This window comes from Lithobates pipiens, unplaced genomic scaffold (genome assembly GCF_037356315.1).
Source record: "Lithobates pipiens isolate NorthernLeopardFrog02 unplaced genomic scaffold, aLitPip1_a1.2 Scaffold_1, whole genome shotgun sequence".
Lineage (NCBI taxonomy): Eukaryota > Metazoa > Chordata > Amphibia > Anura > Ranidae > Lithobates > Lithobates pipiens.
Genome location: NW_027507685.1, coordinates 227,781,306 through 227,798,784, shown reverse-complemented (window position 1 = coordinate 227,798,784; position 17,479 = coordinate 227,781,306). Strand labels below are relative to the sequence as shown.

Sequence of the window (17,479 nt, the reverse complement as noted above, 5' to 3'; positions counted from 1 at the left end):
AATGGCCTTGTCCCAGCACTGCTTTCTAATAACTTTCACTAAATTGTGCTGGTCATGTTAAAGGCTCCAAACCAGCAAAAATGTGTCTGTATTACTTATTGATTTCCTCCAAAATAAATGTAATAGTCTATAGATTACAGAAACAGATATGATTGATTCTTTCACTTTGGATGCATTCCTGAAAACATGACATGTTGCTGCTCACAATTTTAAAGTGTAACAGAAAAAAACAGTGATCTGTGTTGTTGCAGAGTGTTACCATTGTCTGTGCTGAAGAAAAAGCTGTACATTTCATCATGTCCTTATTAGACTGATTACTAAATGGGATAGTCATTGTTTAGTATGATGACCAGTTCACTCTCAGTATTTTTATGAGGAAAGCTGCAGTCTCTGTATCCTTTTAGAAGTAGTCAATCCTTAGAGAGTATCTCACTCAAAATGAAATTCCTATTGCAGAGGATGCCTAAAACTTGACTTAGTGCCGACTTTTGAGAATATCACAATCAAGTTTCCCAAAATCACACTGCTGAAATTTCTGGGGTCATTCCATACACAAACACTGTGCAGAACAACCAGAACAACCCCAGATTGTTATGCTGCATTGATTTTTTTTTTTTAAATAGATTTTTTTTTTAACCACTTGCCGCCCGCTCCACCATCAAATAACGGCTGGGCAGTGCGGCTCTCGTTCTGGGTGGATGTCATATGATGGCCTCCCAGAATGACTGCTCTCATGCCCCCCCCCCCCCCCCCCCGGGGCAAGCATTGCAGCTGCGCCGGATTGCTAGGACACTTTGCGACCCCGATCTGTGTAAAGAGCTGCGTCCGTGGTTCTTTAACTTTTTTGATCGGCTGTGTCCAATCACAAACACGGAGATGTCGGTAATCAGCGCTCCTCGCCTCACACTGACAGAGTGTGAGGAGAGGCAAACCAATCAGCGGCATCTCCTCACAGGGGACAGCTAAGGATGTAATCAGTGCCCCCCAGTGCCAGCAATGATTGCCCGCCACCAATCTGTGCCCACAAGTGCCAGCAATCAGTGGCCATTAGTGATGCCAGTCAGTGCTGGCTATCAGTGCTGCTCATCAATGTTGCCCTACAATGCTGCCCACCAGTGCTGTCTATATGTGCCCACCAGTGCCACCTATCTGTGCCCATAAGTGTGGCATATTCGGCCTCTTCATCAGTGCCGCCTCATCAGTGCCCATCAGTGCAGCCTATCTGTGCCCAACTGTGAAGTAGAAAAATTACTTATTTACAAAATTTACTGACAAAAAAAACTAAGAACTTTATTTTTTTTCAAAATTTTTGTTTGTTTATTTTTTATTCTTTTTAGGAAAAAATAAAAAACCCAGGAGTGATTAAATACCCCCAAAAGAAAGCTATATTTGTGTCAAGAAAATGATAACAATTTCACATGATTACAGTGTAGCATGACCGTGCAATTGTCATTCAAAGTGTGACAGCGCTGATAGCTGAAAAATGGCCTGGGCAGGAAGGGGGTGTAAGTGCCCTGTATTGAGGTGGTTAAATAGTTTCAAAAAAATCACAGCGGCTACAGACTGAAATTGAAATGTAAATTTTATTAAGTTACGTTCATAAATGGCTTGTGCAGAAATTTTGCGGACTTTATTAATTGTTTTATTGTAAGTTGAGTTCTCCTTTAGGCGCTCAAATGGATTCCCTGAAAAACAAGAAGACAACAGTATTTATATGTTAAAGTGGTTGTATACCCACTTTTTTAACTTTTACCTACAGGAAAGCCTATAATAAGGCTTACCTGTAGGTAAAAAAAATATCTCCTAAACCTGTACGGTTTAGGAGATATTCCCCTCGGTATGCGCCGCTGACTGCAGCGGCGCATGCGCACAAGGGGGTTCTCTCCGTGAAATTCCGGCAGCGCTCGTCCGGCCGGATTGAAATCTCCCGCGCGCATGCGCGGCAGTGACGATATCGCGGCTCCGGCCACTCACAGCGCCGGAGCCGCGATACCCGGAAGAGACGCCGAGGGAGCATGTTGGCTCCCTCCGCGTGGATCGGGCGAGATGTCGGGGCCTCGTTCTAAGGTAAGTATTTCATAATGAGCTAGTATGCGGTGCATACTAGCTCATTATGCCTTTTGCTTTGCAGGTTTAAAAAAATAAAAAAAATTGCGGGTTTACTACCGCTTTAATGATGGATCAGTATATGCCGGCCACTTAAGAATATCTGAGAACAGAAATCTTGTCGGGAAGTGTGGAGGGGCATCTTTCTGTACCAGCCATGATATGGAGGGGCATCTTTCTGTACCAGCCATGATATGGAGGGGGATCTTTCTGTACCAGCCATGATATGGAGGGGCATCTTTCTGTACCAGCCATGATATGGAGGGGCATCTTTCTGTACCAGCCATGATATGGAGGGGGAATAGTTGGATGAAACTTAAAGAAAAAATTCTCTTTTAGTGAAGTTGTTCCTTCCTAAATGTTTTCCCGCCCCCTGCAGTGGAAATCACAAAATGATATACTTTCCTTCAGCCCCACTGCCCAGATCTTCACTGTGCCACCCTGCCTGGCTCTGCACAGCTATTCTATAAAAAGTCTTTAATTTCTATGGCTGGGGCCTCACAGTATATGACTACCAGGGGGAAATCGCCCATTAACCCTTTGAGTCCCAGGGCCATTTTTGCATTTTGTGTACACATGTTTAAAAAATAATTTTAAGTCCTCCTCTGTAACTCAAAACTGGTAACCTGTAAAAAAAATGTACTCTCTAGGGTGTCTGGAAAAATATATAATGTTTTGGAGTTCTAAGTAATTTTCTAGCAAAAAACCCCCCAGATTTTAACCACTTGCCGACCGCTGCACGCCAATATACGTCGGCACAATGGGAGCGGTGGGCAAATGGGCGTACCTGTACGTCCCCTTTATGGTTTTCTGGCGATCGTGTCATGGAGCTGCAGAACAGGGAAGTGCCTATGTAAACAAGGCATTTACCCGCTCTGCCTAGTGTCATGACAGAGATCACCGCTCCCTGTCATCGAGAGCAATGATCGCTTTCATGTGAGTTGAAGCCCCCCCACAGTTAGAATCACTCCCTAGGACATGCTTAATCCCTTCATTGCCCCCCTAGTGATTAACCCGTTTCCTGCCAGTGTCATTTACACAGTAATCAGTGCATTTTTACAGCACTGATCGCTGTATAAATGACAATGGTCCCAAAATAGTGTCAAAAGTGTCCAATGTGTCCGCCATAATGTCGCAGTCCTGATTAAAAGATCGCCGCTATTACTAATTAAAAAAATTAATAATAAAATTGCCATAAAACAATCCCCTATTTTGTAGACGCTATAACTTTTGTGCAAACCAATCAATATACGCTTATTGCGATTTTTATTTATTTTTTTTACCAAAAATATGTAGAAGAATACATATCGGCCTAAACTGAGTAAAAAAATTGCTTAGTTTATATAGTTAAGGAGAAGCGAAAAAGGGGTAAATGGGACTGTGCTGATATTAGTAAGGAACATGGAATTTATTTAAAAAAGGATATTGCTTAGTTTATATATTTTTGGGGGTTATTTATTATAGCAAAAAATTGTGTTTTTTTTTTCAAAATTGTCGCCTTTTTTTGTTTATAGCGCAAAAATAAAAACACACAGAGGTGATCAAATACCACCAAAAGAAAGCTCTATTTGTGGGGAGAAAAGGAAGTCAATTTTGTTTGGGTGCAATGTCGCACGACCACGCAATATTCAGTACGCAGTGTTGAATCGCAAAAAGTGCACTGGTCAGGAAGGGGGTAAAATCTTCTGTGGCTGAAGCGGTTAACTTGTAAATACCAAGTCTGAAAAATAGTTCTGGTCCTTAGAGTGGAATTCCACCCAAAAATGGAACTTCCGCTGTCCGGATCCCCCCCCCCCTCCGGTGTCACATTTGGCAGATACCTGTCTAATGCATGTATTCAGTCCCACTTCTGGCAAAAGATTGGCGCAGTATCCGCGGAGATCTACGCCATGTCAGGCCCCTCCTCTGTCCCCCCTCTGTCTTCTGGGAGACACATAAGTCCCGCTCAGAACGCGCAGCACGACTCTCGCGCATGTGCAGCAGGGAACCAGGCAGTGAAGCCGCAAAGCTTCACTTCCAGATTCCCTTACTAGCAATGCCGGCACCTGCACCCGGAGCCGAGGGGACTGATTGGCTTCGGGTGAGGACATCGCAGGCACCCTGGACAGGTAAGTGTCCTCCTTTTAAAAGTCAGCATTGGCAGTATTTGTTGTAGCTGCTGACTTTCAATTTTTTTTTTTTTTTTTAAGCGGAACTCCGCTTTAAGTAGTTAACAGGGACCCCACTTTATTGATGTAAGCAATTATAGGACAAGATTAGTAACACTACAGTGTGAGCTATCTGTAGAAGACTTCTGAATACTTGGCACTGAATAAATGCCACATGCTTTGCGTTTAAGTGTGTGTTGAACGTACTTGAGTTAATGTGTGTTGACTTTTTTTTTTTTTTTTTATGTGTTGCATTGCATTACCTTGATGTAAACATTTTTAGAGCCGAAGACAAAAATATTTTATTTTGTCCTCCTTAACATACAGTATGCTGCAGCAGGCTGTGGTGATCTGTAGTGAATTGGTCTGTGTTTAAATGCAGCATGTATTGTTTGTACTCTGCACACATCAGTGGTGCATTGCTATGAAATTAGCCTATTGGAAACAGATTTCAGCTTGTTATTGCACTGGGCCTGTGTTAATCGATGCAGCCCAATGGACATGGTGTGAATGGGCCATCAAGCAAACCTTGCAGGAAAATGAAAGGTACTGTACTGCAATTAAGTAGACCTCCCACATTTAAACACACTATAAAAAATAAAACTTTTTTTTTTTTTTTTAGAAAGTAAGTTACTTAACCTCCCTGGCGGTATGATTATGTCAGATTTTTTGCGTCTTAAAGCGGTACAATTATTTTGCATAGAAATTTGGCGTTTTATATTGTAGGCCTGTAATTCTTAGCAATAACACACTTAAATCTGTCCAAACAAGAGTCTAGTAGACATCCCGGGTATGATAAAGTTTGAAACATAAAAATCAAAAATTAGAATATAATAAATAAATATAAATAATTCTAAAAAATAATAATATAATAATAATAAAATAAATATCCCCACAATTCACCATCGCTCAATTCTGCAAGTGTTCTCATTTATTATCACTGTTTTCTAGCTGGTCTAAAACCACTTTTGACATAAAGGGCCATTTTTTGGTTGCTATGGACAATCTCCAGTTTCCAGGCAGAAAGAACAGTATATATAATATAAAAAACTGCATGCAGGACACTGGACAAAGCACTAGGGACAAAAGGGATGTGAAACAATTTCATACAGTAATGTAATCTGTAAGAGTACACTGTATGTTATGATTTTTCACTCTTTTAAATTTGCCGCCAGACTCCGCTCCCGTGCGTTGCAACGCTCACAGGGAACGGAGCCCGGCACAGAGAGGCATCGAGCGGAAGACAGAGCTCGCAGACACCGCGGGGGGACATCGCAGGATCCTGGGGACAAGGTAAGTGCACCACACTAGGATCCTGCAATGCAATCCCGAGTGTGGCTCAGGGTTACCGCTAATGGTGCTGAAATTTAACCTTGAGCCACACTCGGGAAAACTTCCAGGGAGGTTAAACGGGTTGTAAACCCTGTCAAAAAAAAAAAACCTGTAAGCTCATTATGAAATACTTATTTTAGAACTAAGCTCTCTCAGCGGCACCCGCACACCACTGAGATAGCTGACATTTTTCCCGCGTTTCTTCAGTGTTTGCGGGCTCTGGTGCTGTGATTAACCAGAGCCGTGATGACGTCACTCCCATGCATGTGCATGGGAGCCACCAGTCATGGCACAGGGTCCTAAAGAAACGCCACGGGCGGCCATTTCTTTAGAGTGCATGCGTTGATGACCTTGGCGTCTACGTATATAGTAGATATTGCCAAAACGGTGAAAGTTTAGGAGATATTTACAGGACCTACAGGTAAGCCTCATTATAGGCTTACCTGTAGGTACAATTAAAAAGGAAAACTTTACTTCTGTTTAAAGTGGCTATAAAGTCAGAAGGTTTTTTTTTTTTTTTATCTTGATGCATTCTGAGCATTAAGATAAAAAGTCTTCTGTGTTCAGCAGCCAAATCAAAGTCAGTCAGCCAATGAGGAGAGAAAGGGGGCGGGGCCAGGCCACGACTCTGTGTCTGAATGGACACAGGGAGCTGTGGCTCACCTCAGGTGCTTGCTGTGGGGGCACTCAAGAGGAGGGGGGGGGGGGCAGGAGCACAAAAGAGGGACCTGAGAAGAGGAGGATCTGGGCTGCTCTGTGCAAATCCACTGCAACAGAGCAGGTAAGTATAACTTGTTTATTATTTTTAACTAACAAAAAAAGAAAGAAAAGAGACTTTAGTATTTAATTATAAGGCCACATTCTCATGAGAATGTGTAAGGTAAGCCTCTTTCCCTTTGTTTTCTTTCTTTTTATTTCATGGGGATTGTTAAATAAATTTGATGCAAGGTCTGCTTTAAGTGAATTGCTTCTTTGGCTCACTGATGGAGCTCAATGACTTAGTGAGATCATCCAATAAGCCAGTAACATAACCTCATCCTGATCTGATGTAAAATCAAGTTTATGCAAATTGATTCCCTTATCCCTAGCTGCAATGGAGTTTAGGGTAAAAATAATTTATTTTGACCATCTAGCCATAGAAAGGATGAAATGTATGCTCTAGATGGGAGATGAACTTTGATCTCAACAAGACATCAGAGAAAATTCTTGATCATTTTCAACAGTTACTACTTACCGAGTCAACACTATAGGGGTCCGTCTTGCCTGAAACTGAGAAATAAACATTTATCAAGGCAGCTCTATAGAATACGGTGACCATATTTTCACAATAAATTCCTGGGACTCCCTACTGACCACACCCACATGTAACCACACCCACAAAAAAATCACTTGCGTGGGTTTCCTCCGGTTTCCTCTTCAAGGACATGCTGGTAGGTTGATTGGTTCGTGTCTAAATTGGCCCCAGTATGTGTGTGTATGAATGTGAGTTAGGGACCTTAGATCGTAAGCTCCTTGAGGGCAGGAACTGATGTGAATGTAAAATACATACATAAAGCGCAGCCTAAATTGACAGTGCCATACAAGTACCTGTAATTATAGAAAAATATTTAAACAATATAAAAACATATAAATGTTAATAATACCCATAAGAGTTATTCTGTCTGGCTTTATCATCAAAGCATAAGGCAGTATGACAAAATTTTGCTCTCAATCAAAATGCAAATAAAGTACCAATTACTAAGGTACTTTTAGTACTAACCACTACATGGAGATAACCATTTCAAGTTTCCGTATAAAAACATATATAGGATCATCATCAGCATTATCATGAAGTCAGTATGTAGATCTGACCAATTGTATCCTTTAATTTATTATACACCCCCAAAAAATTGTCATAGTAGACACCCTTTAGAATTCTGTTGGGTTGCTGCACCAAAATTGTTGGTGCTTGCGTCCAATTCATGTAGGTGCCAGAGACCGGTGCATGAATCCCTCGGAGCCAAACACAGGGGTCCTACTGTCCATGCTGGACACTTCTTCCTCAGTGCGCTCCCTCCCAGCCACTGCATCCATCACACTGACAGGTGCGTGGCCCAGGAGTTTTGTAGTACGGTGGGTGGAACCTGATCGGGAACTGAGAATAATAAATATTAAATTATAGGTATTGGAATTTCCTTTCAAATTTGGCTGTTAGTGAACGTAACGAGTACAAATTTATCCGTAACTTCAGATAAATTTGTATTAGTTACGTTCACAAACAGTCAAATTTTAAACGAAATTCCAATACCTATAATTTAATAGGTAGTTATTATTAGTTAATTATTATTTAGAATTTTATTGATTTTCTTTTTTTTCAGATTTTCAAATGTTTGAATTTCTGAATTTTCGAATTCCGGAAATTCGGAAATTTGAAAAATCAGAAATTCGAAAATTCAAAGTTTTGACGATTCGAAAATTTGGATTTTCAAATTTTGGATTTCCGAATTTCCAAATTTCTGAAAAAAGCAAAAAAAACGAAAACAAATACATTTTTTTTGTCAGTGCACATGTCTATTTTCCTTTAACCCCCCTGACGGTATTCCCGAGTCTGACTCGGGGTGGATTTTTTATACCAAAATCGGTATCCCAGAGTCAGACTCGGGACAGCGTCGCTGGATCCAGGAGGAGGTTTCCTTACCTTCTCCTTCGAATCCAGCGATGTCTCCCCGCCGTACGAGCGAGCCGTGCCTCGCTCGATCTATCACATCGGCGATCTCCGTGCCCTGCGAGCGTTGCGACGCACGGGCACGGAGATCGGCGCCAAATTCAAAAAGTGAAATAAACAGTATACATACAGTATAATGTAATCTTACAGATTACATTGCTGTATGTAAATATTTCACATCCCCTTTGTCCCTAGTGGTCTGCCCAGTGTCCTGCATGCAGTTTTATATTGTAAAAACTGTTCTTTATGCCTGGAAACTGGAGATTGTCCATAGCAACCAAAACTGTCACTGTACATCAAAAATGATTTTAGAGCAGCTAGAAAACAGCGATAATAAATTAGAATGACTCGCAGAATTGAGCGATAGCGATTTGTGGGGAGATCCGTCATCAAATACTGAAAAGTAATGACAGTGACAATTCTGCAACTCAGCAAATTTCAGTGTTTTTGATTAGATTACATTATTGAATAATTTTTATTATTGTTATATTATTATTTGGTACAATTATTTATAATTATTTATTATATTATAATTTATGATTTAATTTTTCAAACTTTATCATACCCGGGATGTCTGCTAGACTCTGGTTTGGACAGATTTAAGAGAGTTATTCCTAAGAATTGCAGGACTACAATATAAAACGCCAAATTTTCATGCAAAATAATGGTACCGCTTTTAGCACCTAAAATCCGAAATAATGGTACCGCCAGGGAGGTTAATAAACCAACCCAGTATGTCCCAAACTCACCATTCTAATGCAGAATATCATTATTAAAATAGAGATGAATGAAGAAGACAGCAAAACCAAACGCACTTTTACATCATATTTGGTGGGTTCTGAAAAGAACAATAATTAAATATTATTATGGATATGAATAAAAAAGAAATTATCCATTCTGTATAATAAAGCTGAACTCCAAGCAAACAGCCAAAAACAAAGATGAAATACACATAAAGGAGTTGTTTTACCTGACAAAGTATTAGTATTTCTCTCCATCCAGGGCTGAGATTTACTCTCAGCTCTTTCATACAACACAGTCCTGCCTGGCAGGACACAAAGCTGATCGCTGCAATTAATTAACACTTACAGATCTTGTGTCTTCCCCAGCCTGCGACTGGACAGTGAAAGTAGAAGTAGTAGACTGATTAGTTAAATTTCTCTGTTACTCTGTTCTCTCCTCCTATCAGCATGTCTCATATCAGCACATGAGCACTACTGATTTACTACTTGGGCTGCTTCTCGCTCTCCTATTCTGAACTCTGCTACACTGTGGGGTGGATTCATTAACAGCAAACAGACTGTGCAAGGGCATTTGTTCCAGAGCTTAGTAAATGAGGAGAAGCTCTGATGACTTCCATCATCCAATCACAGGCAAAGAAAAATGCTGTCAGTTTTTTTTCCTTGCATGTGGTTGGGTATTCTTTGTAAAGTGAAGCTTCACCTCATTTACTAAGCTCTGGAGAAACTGCACTTGCAGAGTGCATAGGGGTTGATTTACTAAAGGCAAATAGACTGTGTACTTTGTAAGTGCAGTTGCTCCAGAGCTTAGTAAATGAGAGAAAGCTCTGCTGACTTCCATCATTCAATCATGTGCAAGCAGAGATGCTGTTTTTTTTTTTTTTTTCTTGCATATGATTGGGTATTGTTTGCAAAGTAAAGCTTTGCCTCATTTACTAAGCTCTGCAGTAACTGCTCTTTGAAGAGTGCATCTGTACTTGCAAAATGCACAAAGGTTGAGTTAAGTTGAGTTAAGTTGAGTTACTAAAGACAAATAGACTGTGCAGTTTGCAAGTGCAGTTGCTCCAGAGCTTAGTAAATGAGGTAAAGCTTCGCTTTACAAACAATCACAATCACCTGCAAGAAAACTACATTTATGCTTACAAATGATTGGATGAAGAAAGTTAGCAGAGTTTCTGCTCATTTAAGCTCTGTAGCAACTGCACCTGCAGAGTGCAACGTCTCTTTCCCTTTATTAAATCTACCCCACAGTATATTTGTCTTTCGTAAATCAACCCCGGTGATCAGATGCCGATACCAAGTCAAATTTAGGTACTTGTACTGCTTGCATTACAATAAAGTACATTTAATAATTTATCATAAACATGGAGCCGTGATGTCATCACTACCGCGCATGCGCACAGGAGTTTTCTTCCCGGCAGGGTCTGGCTTCTGACGGACTTTCAGCCGAGAATCCCCGGTGCGCATGCGCCACTGAAGTCAGCGGCTCATTGCGAGGGGAATATCTTCTAACCCGTACAGGTTTAGGAGATATTCTTTTTACCTACAGGTAAGTCTTATTATAGCCTTACCTGGAGGTCAAAGTTAAAAATATATCTATACAACCGCTTTAAGCAGTAAGGTTTTCATGTAGTGTAAATGAATAACTCTCACGCAAAAAAATTGATTTAAATCTTGAATCGAGTTGAGAGGACAAATAGATTCAAAATTTAAGGAAATCGATTTATTTTTTTTCACCACCGCGCCGGGCCTCAGGAGTTACTCGGACTAGGCCGAAGCCGCGGCCTCACCTAAAAACTCCTGCCCGCAGCTCCTCAGGACTGGCGCGGTGTCCATCAAAAAAGAAAAAACTTGATTCGAATCGGGAATTGAGTTTTTATTTAAAAACCGCTGATTTTTTTTTTTTTTTTTGAAAATCGCCCAGCTCTACCTAGGGTACACTGCTGCAAACGCCTATTAAACTGATCCTACACAGAAAAAAGGGGTAAATGATGATGTTGCGCTGTGTAGGAAATAACAAAAAAGTCCACAAAGTGCAATAATACCAATGAACTTGTGCTGAAAAAAAATATACAAACATATAAATCAAACATATAAACTACAAATATGTAGCGTGCTAAAGTAAAAGACAAAGGTGACAAATCAAACTAAGTGATCCAGGAGAATAAGTCAATGCCAGTATGCAAAGTGAATCCCACCACCAATAATGGCAAATGAAGTGACGAAAAAATCTTCAGTGATGACACCTGTATATCTACAAGCCTCTCGCCTTACTGCCGCACCACCACAAGCATGACACCCAGAGGCAGAGGCATGATGGGGACTTGTAGTTTTGCAACAGCTGGAGGTCCGCTAATTGCATATCCCTGGTATACAGCATGAGTAAATCACAGGTGTAGTGTTCAATAATTCCCTCCTGGTTTGATAGCTTTAATCCATCTTAGATGGTCTCAGTAAGCAAGGTTTAGGCATAAAAAAGAAAACAAAGTTCATAGCGCGATTCCATAAAAACAAAAAGGAGGTGGATGAGGCAGACCACAATGATTCCACTCACTTTTAAAATAAAAGCATAGACGTCAATCCAAGAATGCCAAGCTTGTAAACTTCAATGCAATCTTGGTACTGCCTCTTATCCAGAGCCCTTTGTGATGTATATCTCTTTATCCAGAGCCCATTGTAGTGTGTATCTCGATATACGGGGATTAGGAATGGGAAAGAGAAGTGCCCATAGCGTAATCCAGTATTATAAAACAATTTATTATGTATAAACATAGTAAAATAGACTTACGTTTAAGTGAATAAAAAATGCAGCAAACCACGAGCACCAAGCTCGTATCCTTCCTTCAAATGTGGATAGTACCTATTCCTCCAAACCCGACATATATCGTCACACCACGTGACTTCATCAGGGGAAGACATTAGGTAAAAATGCTGTCTTTAAATAGTGTAATCAATTAGATAGACGACGGCCATTTTCACGTAGCCCACCATTGAAATGAATGGCGTCGGCCATAATACTGTGGTTTTGCATAGAAACACATGGGGCAGCCATTTTTCGTTTGTTCGTGGCATAAACTAATGCTACTCTTGCATGGGCAACTCAACACGAACACACAGAAAAAAGGCAGCATCACAAGGAACATTATACTAAACAAACAAATAATAACAAGGGGCCAGGAAAAAAAATATTTTAAGGGTTAGATTTGTCACCTTTGTCTTTTACAATAACTTTAGCACGCTACATATTTGGAGTTTATATGTTTGATTTATATGTTTGTATATTTTTTTCAGCACATGTTCATTGGTATTATTGCACTTTGTGCACTTTTTTGTTATTTCTTGTACAGCGCAACATCATCATTTACCCATTTACCCCCAGGTTTTCATATAATTACTCCCTAAACACAGTCCCATAGACTGTTATCTGGCCTTTATTGTATATCTGGAAGAAAGGTAGATTGGAGAGGGCACATCATGACCCAGCACTGGATTTTCAAGAATTTAAGTTATTCCCTGCAGAAGTTTATGAGCTCATGTAGAGACAAAGCAAACTGCCCCGAGTTTGGTTTGAGCAGGGTATGGCAAACTTCAAAGAAGTTTGGATGCCCAACCTGAACCCCAATGAACTCAATGAGACCCGAATCTGTTACATTAAAACTTCCCATTTTCTGAGCTACAAGGCAAGGGGGTGTCAAAAATAGCAAGGGGGCGTGCACTGCCCTGGGGAAGAATTGGAAAAAAAATGTTTTAACCCCATACACCGACCGTATGCAAATATGCGGCCTCGGCTTGAAAGGGTTATACCAGGGTGATGCCTACAGCTGCACACATCACCCCGGGACCGTTTGTACAGCAAATGGTCGGCTTTCTTGGGATAACAAGAGATGCGGCTAGTAGGTGCTCGGCTGTTAGCCCAAGGAGCGGGAGGGGACATTCCCCCCCGCCACCTTACGTGGCTCGCCCGCGCTCTCCCATCCCACCGGGAGGCGGGAGTGACAGTCGGCATGTCTGCTGGCTGGCCGGAAACCTGAACGATTGAGTCTCGGATCTAGTAATCCGAAAACGATGTTATGGCATCACTTCCGGTTTACTGAAGACTTAAGGGCGCCTAATTTTAAAATATGACAGCATTCGAAACAGCCAAACTTTGTGTTTTTTGAATGCTTTTAAGTGCAAAGGAGGGATTTGGGGTCTTATAGACTCCAGATCCCGCCATAAAGAGTACCTGTCACTGCCTATTACTGTTACAAGGGATGTTTACATTCCTTGTGACAGCAAAAAAAATAATCCCAATTTTTTTAAAGGGACAGTGTAAAAAAATGAAAGTGCCCCATCCTTCCGTGCTCACACGCAGAAGTGGACACATACGTAAGTCGCGCCCGCAAGTGTTCAAACCACACATGTGAGGTATGGCAGCGATTGTTAGAGCAATCATTCTAGTACAAGACCTCCTCTGTAATTCTAAACTGGTAAATTTCTACAATATCACCTATGGATATTTTTAAGTACCGTCGTTTGTCCCCATCCCATGAGTGTACACAATTTTAAAGCATGACATGTTAGGTATCTATTTACTCGGGATAACATCATCTTTCACACAGTACAACAAAATTGAGCTAAACTTACTGTTTTTTTTTGTTTTGTTTTAATCATGAAAGTTTTTTTTTCCATGAGTTTAAAAAAGAGCACTGCGCTAATATCTTGTGACATAAAACATTGCAACGATTGCCATTTTATTCTCTAGGGTCTCTGCTAAAAAAAAATATATTTATAAAATGTTTGGGGATTCCAAGTAATTTTCTAGCAAAAAAATAAGGATTTTAACTTTAACTCAGAAAAAGGCTTAGGCATGAAGGGGTTAAATTCCATTCGGCCAGGAGCGATGATTTATTCATGCTTAATGTGAAATATTAAAGATGCCCAATGCCATTAAATAACATGACTGGAGGGTATACTAATCCTGACTCGGAAGGGGCACATCTCTCTGATGCAAAGAATGACATTTGCAAACAACATATTATTCCCGGCTTTATTTAAAAACAAGAAGCGAATTTAAGGAGGACTCCACAATTAAAAAAAAGTGACATTCCTCTGAAAATCCATACCAGACCCCCTTAATCTGAGTATGCAGCCTGGCTAGTCACTAAAGGGGGGGCGAGCAATACCACCATATCTAGACCCATGGCAGGCCACATACTCTGAACATAGGGGGGTGCAAAGCACTAAATGTTGATGAGCACAAGGGCCTCTTCCCCCACAACCTTGGCCAGTGGCTGTGGGGGTATGCCAGTGATGTCCGTGGCATCTCTTCCCCTTTGCTTAAGTGGCAGGGAATCCTGGTGACATCAGTAGTTCCTATGGACATAACGGGCGAAAGCACCCATAGCTTCCTTAGAAACCAGTGACAATGGAAAGTTGTCATATATAGGATTGGTAGAAAAACAGTGGGCCAAACAGGAAAAAGTTTAGGCTTTCAACACCAGTGCTAAATTTGGCAGCAAATTTTTATTTAGTTTTAGTCTTAGGACTAAAATGGCATTTTAGTTTTAGTCCCATTTTAGTCTTCTGCAATTGTTTTTGTTTTAGTCGTATTTAGTCGACCAAAATCTCCAGTACATTTTAGATTTTAGTAGACTAAAATTACTTTAGTTGCCTGAAAGTCATCTAAAATCTAATTGGTAAAGTTAAATTGTAATGCATTATTTAATAATTTCTCTACAATTTCCAAACTCATTATATACAGCTGGAGTTAAAAATCAAAAATGCTATTATTTATGGTATTGAGGTATGAACATGCACTACAGACCAGTGTTAATTTTGACGTCAAATTACAATTTAGTTTTAGTTTTAGGACTAAAATGCCATTTTAGTTTGAGTTGTATTTTAGGCATCTCAATTATTTTAGTTTTAGTCGTATTTTAGTCGACTAAAATGGTATTAAGTTAGTCAACTAAAATGTTTTAGTTGGTTTTAGTCCAGGCTGTCATGGAGAGTCCCCCCCTGGGGGTGCATTATCATGCCACCCTGGGCTTACAGTGTGCCTAAAAAGTATATAAAAGTTGAAGTTTGGCTTTACCAATGTACAGTATTTGCAGGATGTGCCTGACACATTGGACAAGCTCAAAACATCTTTTGACTTCTCAACTCCTATTTACTTACCCCATTTTACAGTGAGGGTCTCCTCCAGACTACTGTGGTCCACATGACAGGAGTAAGTGTCTCCCTCCTGGGTTGGCACTTCCACACTGACTCTGATCTGATAGGTGCCATCAGGATGGGGGAGAATTGGAGTCATTTTATCTGAAGGAAGATGCTCCTTCCCATTCCTCACCCACTTCACATCCACAGGTCGGGGGTGAAACCCGTACACCAGGCACTGAAGTTTTGTTACCCCATCTGATTGGTGATGACTCCACACCTTCACCTCTGGGGGCACTGAGAAAAACAAATAAAATATATATTATATCTTTATTATACAATTCATTAAGATCTGGAAACTATTATTTGATCACGTTCTTCTTTCCCGGGTTTTTGCATTCTCAGAAACTCATTCGCTAATTAGTGGGTTTTTGGGGCTGAAGTTTTACATTGCTGAGAGAAGCAGAGTAGCTTCATGTTTGTTAATGAGCCTAGAGTCTCTAGCAAGAGGCCTGATGATAAATATAAGACTATATTTAGATAGGTGAGAACCTCCCACCCATTACCCCTTTAAAGAGGACGTAAACCCTGATGGGTTTTTCTTCCACTTTATTCCCCTGCAAAATAAAAGCATAATGGGCTAGTATGCATCACATATTAGCCCATTATGTGCCATTTACCTGCAAACAAAGCCCATGATGTCCACGACGTCCCTGCTGGTGGAAGCATCCATCTTCATCCCTCTTCCTTCCGGGGGCCACAAACTCCAGCTCTGTGACTGGCCGGAGCCGTGTGACGTCACTCCCGTGCTTGTGCGAGGGAGCCGCCAGTCACAGCACATGCTGGGGAAGAAACGGCATGGCGCAGTGAACTTGAAATATCTCCTGAATGGCGCACATTCAGGAGATAGTTCAGTACATATTGGTAAGCCTTATTATAGGCGTAATTTAAATATGTCTCAGAGGGGTTTACAACCACTTTATGCACCTGTCTGAACATAACTTTAAGGTGAAGGAGTTTATATAAAATACATGGCAGGACATTAAATATAATGGGAGAGGTGTGCGTATTTAACAACACTCTATTAACCGAGGACTGTTTACTCTTTAACTTAAGGACTGCCTCCTGCACATATACATCGGCAGAATGGCACGTACCTGTACGTTGCTCTTTAAGTGCCCAGCCGTGGGTCGGGAGCGTGCGGCCGCTGGCACGCTCCTGAGTTCCGTGACCGTGGGACCAGTGGACCCGATCGCCGCTGGTGTCCCGCAATCGGGTCACAGAGCTGAAGAATGAGGAGAAGTCTGTGTAAACAAACCTCTCCTTGTGCTTCCTACTGAGCCTGTCACTGATCGTCTGTTCCCTGTTATAGGGAAAGATGATGAGTGATGTCAGACGCCAAGCCACGCCCCCTACAAGCACACACTTAACCCCTCCCCGCCCCCTAGTGGTTAACTCCTTCACTGCCAGTGTCATTTACACAGGAATCAGGGCATTTAAATAGCCCTGATAGCTGTATAAATGACAATGGTCCCAAAAATGTGTCAAAAATGTCCGATGTGTCCGCCATAATGTAGCAGTCACAATAAAAATCGCTGATCGCCGCCATTACTAGTAAAAAAAAAAAAATTAATAAAAATGCTATAAAACTATCCCCTATTTTGTAAACGCTATAACTTTTGCGCAAACCAATCTATAATCGCAATTTTTTTTTTAAACAAAAATATGTAGAAGAATACGTATCGGCCTAAACTGAGGGAAAAAATTTTTTTATATATATTTTTGGGGGATATTTATTATAGCAAAAAGTAAAAAATATTGAATTTTTTTCAAAATTGTCGCTGTATTTTTGTTTATAGCGCAAAAAATAAAAACCGCAGAGGTGATCAAATACCACCAAAAGAAAGCTCTATTTGTGGTAAAAAAGGGACGCCATTTTTGTTTGGGAGCCACGTCGCAGGACTGCGCAATTGTCAGTTAAAGTGACACAGTGCCGAATAGCAAACAGGGGCCTGGTCCTTTGGCTGCAAATTGGTCCGGGGCTTAAGTGGTTAAAACACACAAAGGTCCAAACTACATGGGAAAAAGCTAAGTGATATGACATTGTGAAATCACCAAAAAAAAATCAATAACATTTGGAAAAACTACACCTATTGACTTCTCCACTGATTGCTAGACAGTCCCATTCTCATCCAGTCATTGGTTTTAGATTATAGTAATGAGCAGGGCCCTCTGATTCCTCCTGTATTGAAACTGGATTCTCTGCCCTTATGTTATAAAGTGCTGCATAAATTGTTGGTGCAATATAAATC

General features: G+C 40.8%; 1 protein-coding gene across 11 annotated transcripts in view; it reads right to left on the bottom strand.

Moving 5' to 3' along the window:
- Window positions 1–1,564: 1,564 nt before the first annotated feature.
- The window catches only part of LOC143983984 (H-2 class I histocompatibility antigen, Q7 alpha chain-like), a 119,409-nt gene continuing 103,494 nt past the window's right edge, over window positions 1,565–17,479 (bottom strand). For all 11 annotated transcript variants that reach the window (XM_077484216.1, XM_077484233.1, XM_077484280.1 and 8 more), the window contains 4 exons: window positions 15,189–15,464; window positions 9,039–9,127; window positions 6,820–6,854; window positions 1,565–1,685 (listed from right to left, as the gene is read on the bottom strand). In XM_077484216.1, coding sequence (XP_077340342.1) covers window positions 1,673–1,685; window positions 6,820–6,854; window positions 9,039–9,127; window positions 15,189–15,464 — 413 coding nt within the window. In that variant the 3' untranslated portion in view covers window positions 1,565–1,672. The remainder of the gene's footprint in view (window positions 1,686–6,819; window positions 6,855–9,038; window positions 9,128–15,188; window positions 15,465–17,479) is intronic.